We start from the raw sequence: 6,000 nt of genomic DNA on the forward strand, positions 1-6,000 counted from the left end.
CCGCTACTGTTTGCAGCTCCAGAAGTGGCAGGCATCTTGGCAAACAAGAATCAATAGATGCCTATACACGAGCAGGGAGGCTGCTCCGACACGCTGTAATTCCAGTGCATTGGAGCAGACTCAATCTGCTGGAGTGTGGCAATTACCGTGCTCCAGCAGCATTCTGCATCTAGAGTATCAGCATCCCCATGCTTCAAAATGGTGGCGGGGACACTTTACCTAAAGCTTGTCACATGAGATAATAACCCCCTCCCCACCACAGCACATGTATAAATGCCCAATCTCTGCTTACTCTATTCCAGCAAAGAAAAATCAGTTTCCCCGCTTATAACATGCACCCCAATTTTGGAGGGCTGATTTTGAGGGAAAGGGCACATGAAGCATGCTTAATGCGCTTTTTACTGTCAGGGTGAGAGGTACAGTAGGAGAGACTAAGCACATTTCTTAACAAAGAAAGAAGCATTACTTAAAAAGACATTTTCTTTCATAAATAACATGATTGAAATATTGAGATATTCTTTTACTTTCAAACTTACTTGACATATTTTTTCCCATATTTCATCACATCCTGCTTTTTCTTGAAAGCTAAGTGCCAAGTCATAATTTTCAGCTTCGGACCACACAATCAAAGTGTCCTTGAAAGAGATGAAGAGGCATCTTTCAGATGAGTTATATTTCAGATAAAACAGATTGTAATAAAGCTTAGTGGCCTATCCATCCAAACAAGACAGCAATGATACCAAAATTTGAAAGGAAACACACAATACAGATTCATATATATTTTAAAACTGTATGGATATGTCCAGATCCTTTGGGACAGTATTTGGAAAAAAAAAAAAGCAAACTGAAGTATTTTAAATGTAACTTATGTGATTTAGAAACTGTATCAGAATACCATAGATCTGACAGGTTCTTTATCTTCAGAATAAAATTATTATTCTTCCCTCCATTAATAAAAAAACCTAAAAAGTACAATTGATTAATTAAATTAAGTGGACTTCAATGACATTGTTCATAACATACAAAAATAAATACATCCATAAGTCTTAGGCAGAATCCAAGTCCAGTCACCCTCTAGATTTTTGTCATCCCCCATAAAATGCTATGCTGATATAGTGCCAGATACTACAGAAAAATACTTCTAAAAGGCCTTTTAACTGAAACCAACTACAAAACCTGCAATAAAACACAGAGCTAATGGACTATTTATTTGCACAATATAGTTCAACAGCATGTTCTATTACCCTCAAAGTTTTAAATCTGAAAGCATGAAATTTTCGCCACTTTGTAAAGTTGGTTAAAGACACCAAGTTTCATTTACCACTTACAAACAAACCTTCCTAATGGGTTTGGAATTCATGAAAATCAATGTATTGCATGCAGGAGTAATAGAAAGAAATAGAGACTGGGAAACTGAGCAGCAGTAGGGTGCATTTTCAGAGAATGTATCCATTCACTCTAAGTAGGGCTAACAATACATGTCAATTTTAACAGGATTTTGACAGTTCCATTTTCAGGCTAAGTGCAATTTACTTTATTTATTCTAGAACAATTAGTTTCATCTTAGGAACAACTGAATATTTAGGAATTACTTTCTCTTTTGTAAAGTTTACCCAAATGCTGAATTGAAATGTTATTCATATAATCTAATAACAAAAGACAACCTTTGTGGTCAAATACAATACTCAGTATATAACAAATAAAGACTTGGATTTTTCTGCTTACATTCAAAATTTTGAATTAGACAATGTTGCACTTCTGGGCAACATTATGTATAACCTGCATCCTCTGGAATAATTAACTCCTGTATTAATTCATTTTAAAACCATACATTTAAACAAAGTGAAAAGTTAGAAGAATCATTTATAGAATGAAGTGACAATTTGATTTTTGTTCACTTCTACCGTTAAACAGATGCTAATCACGAAGGGAAAGCCAACATAGATTTTAAAGGCACCTTTAAAGGAAAAACAAACTTTCATTGCTTCCTCCCTCCTAATTCATCTGATCCCAAATTCTCTCCCCCTTCCTTTTAAATTAAATTATAAAATCAAGTAGCACAGCACTTGATCCTGATTTATTAGGAGTCAATCAAGATATCCTCAATTTGCCATTACCAGATCAACTATCCAGCTTTCAACCTGTACCAGGTTTAGCTTGCAAATGGCAAACCAATTACATTTTCTTTTTCCAGAGATTTGAAGAAGAGGTGATACACAAACAAGAGATTTAGGAAGACCACCTCCAAAATACAAAAGTGAAAAAAAAACAGGCAATTAACGACATCCTCTACAGAATAGGTCACCAATTCGAACACTCTCCTAACAAAAGATTGGCACCACTTATATTGAAAGTTTCTGTTACATGTACTTCACCAGGACCCAGAAGCCCTAATTATGCTTAGCTTTGGTTTATTTACAAGATTAGCTTTATCTTAAATAGTAACAACTTAAACTTCAGGAGTCTACATAAAAATCTCATTTAACAACATGTAGCTGGATTGCATAATTAGCTATTTCAAAACAAAGTCAAAAGATAAGACACATTTTCCTCTGTGCCAAAGACATGACCAGTAAGATGGGTTGAGAAGTGACTCACAACAAGGAGGAAACAAATATGTAGGATAAACATAATGTTCACATAATTTAATGCTCAACCTGAAATGTATATATTTGCTTGATTTCTAGAGAAAAATATAGCAGGCCAAGAGGCTTTAATTTAGCATATCACAGGTATGGATGGTCTTTCTTGCCAAGATGCATCTTATTGAGCAGTTCCTACTTTTCAGATAAATTCAGATGATATCATCCTTCGCCACCTTTCCCGAACATTCAGTTTCCAAAGTGCTCCATTTGTGAAAACTACTAAATGCTCTGAATAAGGGAACATCTTAAAAGCCACTCTGTTAAAGCTGATAAAAGGACACTCAATTTCCCACACTGCTGTCTTCCAACTTGAAGTGCTAGATGTCTGGCTGCTTTCAAATGTTGTCACTTACAAATTTAATATTATAAAATACATTTGTGTCTGCTCAAAATAGCAGTATAATGGCTTATTCTAAGATTATATGGAATTCTAGTAAGAGAATATTCAGCTATATAGTTATACCAACCCACAATATGTGTTGAAAAGAAGAAAACTTTTCTCGTTGTTAGATCAGTGGTTCTCGACCTTTACTGTATCAGGACCCATTTGTAAAGGTCAATGGCCAGTCCCAACCCAGTGCCCCTTACTCTCAACCTGCTGCTCCCTGCCTCTAGGCCCCAGGCCCCCACAGTGTGTGGGGAAGGGGAAGGGGATGGGTGGGGGGTGGGCACTGAGGGCCCCAAGTAACCCTTTGTAGGCTGGAATTCGGCCAACCCGCAAGGGGAAAGCCTCTATTTCCCATGTTTTTCTCCTTTAAAGAAGAATCCATTTTTAAAGTTTGTTTGCGACCCTTGCAAAAGTGGGTTGCAAGAATATATGCATCACAATCCACATGTTGAAAAATTCTGTGTTAGACAACATGATACTCAGTCAACTTTTATAGTTTTTGCTCAAAGTAGACAGATATTAGTCCAGTTTCATTTTTTATTCTTACAAGATTTGTGCATACAAGATGCAATATACTTGTAAAATGTGATTAATTTACCCTCTAAAAGCTGTAAAGTCAGATTTAGATCCAGTGCATTAAGGTAGATCATATGTCCTTCAAACAGATTAAGTACCTTGTGAGGTAAATCACTGAGGGAGAGGTGGCTGTTGATGTCAAATGTACTGCACTTAAGAGATCAAATGCATAGTACCTTTCATTCAGTCTGTCTTTTCGCTTTTATCTGGAAACATGTTTATACTCAGATCCAGAATTTCTTGATGCCTTCAGATAAGGTAAATTTGCTATTCTGCATCCCTCAACTGCTTTGAAATGGGACTAACAACAGTTTCTAACCACACAAATTTGCAGTAAGTCTAAACAGGTAATTTATACAAGTTTGCTTTCCTCTTCCCCTTTCCAAGAATGAAAAAGTGTATACACACATTTATGGATGTATTACTGAGAGAGGCAGGTTTTGCATTCTGCCATGTTTTGTAAATTCTTCAGTTTGGGGTCACTCAAGGCAACTCTGGCTCAGTTCCCCAAGAAGGCATTTACTTTGTGGTTGGGATTCTTAATATTCCCAAAGGAAAGTTGTAATCACATACTGTTCTGACTACAGAAAAATCAGTGGTGGAGACAGACCTCTCAATGAGCTGGGCCAAAATCAGCATCTCAAACTCTGTTAGAGGTAGTCAATGAAGGATCTCATCACTCATCTCATGAGAGTCCTTATTAATTTTAACTCAAATCACCATGTTGCTGCATTGCTTCAAGAATGTTCTTGGTACTGTATAAGGAACTGAAGTTATGTAGCTCAAGCCATAGCAAGGGGACATGAGCCAAATCAGAGGGAACTGATAAACCACTAATGAGAGATTTTTATATGCAACAAACCACAATCTCCTCACCTCCCACACCTCAATTTTTCAACATATATTAAAGACTTCTTAGCAAGATCTTTTCCAAACACACAGGGGAAGATTATCAACAAGCTGCTGTTGTGCAATGCACTCTCTTACTCTGAATCATGCATGTTTGCCAGCTGCTTTAAGTACTGAGACATTTTGGTGATAGTGCCAGGTGGATGCGTCAACAACTACCTTGTCCTACAAAAGTTTTCCTTTTTCTTTGAGGTAATCAAAATAGATGTTCTCTTTCACATCCTCCTTTGTTAGTTGTTCAGCTGAAATAAAATTAAGAATCCCAACCACAAATTATTCCTATGTCCCTTCAAGTGAAGCTGTGTTTTTAATATTAAATTTACTACTTTTCTACTTACATCCTTATTTTACTCTTAAGAACACGTGGCTTCATTTGCTATACATCTTTTGATAATCATTCAAAACAAAACATAATACTGAGCTGCTGGGCTGAATACTGGTAACCATATTATATCCATGTTAAAAGTGCATAGTATTGATTTTTAAAGCCCTATGTACTGATATAGGCCACAGCCACATTTCAGATTTCCTTCTTAAAATTTAGCATTGTGTGTGTGTTCTTAAACTCAATATTTTAAATCTACTACTACATATCAAGAGTTACTTTGCTGTAGTTGGATATGGCACTCCTTTTGAAATTAGTGACCCTGAACATCTGTCTCAGTTCAGTTCCCTTCACTTTAAAGAGGTGGGTTTTTTTTTGCTTTTGGGGGGTTGTTTTGTTTTTGGGGTTTTTTGGGGGGGGGAGGGCTAAAGCAAGTTAAGGTCTTTTGGTAGGGATGTGATCAGTCTCAATTTCTCCCAACCCAACGAAAATTCAGTATTACCCCAAAGTAGCTTACTAGCTTGCAGAAAAAGCATATTTCTAATGTTTGCAGTATTTTGTCAGCACTCCTAAAGCCTGCAAAGTAAAAAGTTTATGACTTTATTAAAAGTGAATACTTCCACAGCAGCTAGAATGCAGGAATTATGGAGTGAAGTGAATGCTGCAGCAAAGGGATTTATCTTTGTTGTATAAAACTGATAGTATTCTTTAGCCTTTCCTATCAGGTATAAAAAAACAGCAGCTCACCGGCTTACTCTGCAGGCATGTTATCAGTGTGGAAGACATGAGAACCTGACTTATTACCCACAGTTTTCTATTAACTATGTTGTAAACTGACCTGCAGAGTAACCAAGTTTCAAACCATTCTCTAGAGCACCATAGCCCTATGTTTGACCAGGATTCCACATTCCCTAGAATTAGGAAGAGGTTTTATGTGGTCTCAAAAACAGGAAGCTTTCTTGACCTGAACAGATTTAGCCTGTGACAGATTCACCTCCTATACTGAAGACCTAACTCACATTATTTTGCTCCCATTACAAATGCAGGCTGTTCTAGTTCTTGGCATACTTATACCCTGGTTACCGATCCTTTAAGCACTGCTTTTATTCAGTTATTTCTTTGTCTATACAAGATTACGCCAAGTACTGGAATTTTGC

The 6,000-nt window shown here is 36.7% G+C and overlaps 1 protein-coding gene across 5 annotated transcripts in view; it reads right to left on the reverse strand.

The window, feature by feature from the left end:
* PPP4R3A (protein phosphatase 4 regulatory subunit 3A) overlaps positions 1 to 6,000 on the reverse strand; it is a 63,580-nt gene that overhangs the window by 37,204 nt on the left and 20,376 nt on the right. For all 5 annotated transcript variants that reach the window (XR_003091689.1, XM_025191251.1, XM_025191250.1 and 2 more), the window contains one exon: positions 537 to 635. Coding sequence is in view for 4 of the 5 variants with exons in the window: in XM_025191251.1 (XP_025047036.1) it covers positions 537 to 635 (99 nt within the window). In the remaining variant the exon portion in view is untranslated. The remainder of the gene's footprint in view (positions 1 to 536; positions 636 to 6,000) is intronic.

The sequence above is a fragment of the Alligator sinensis genome, unplaced genomic scaffold, assembly GCF_000455745.1.
Source record: "Alligator sinensis unplaced genomic scaffold, ASM45574v1 scaffold608_1, whole genome shotgun sequence".
NCBI classification, from domain to species: domain Eukaryota; kingdom Metazoa; phylum Chordata; order Crocodylia; family Alligatoridae; genus Alligator; species Alligator sinensis.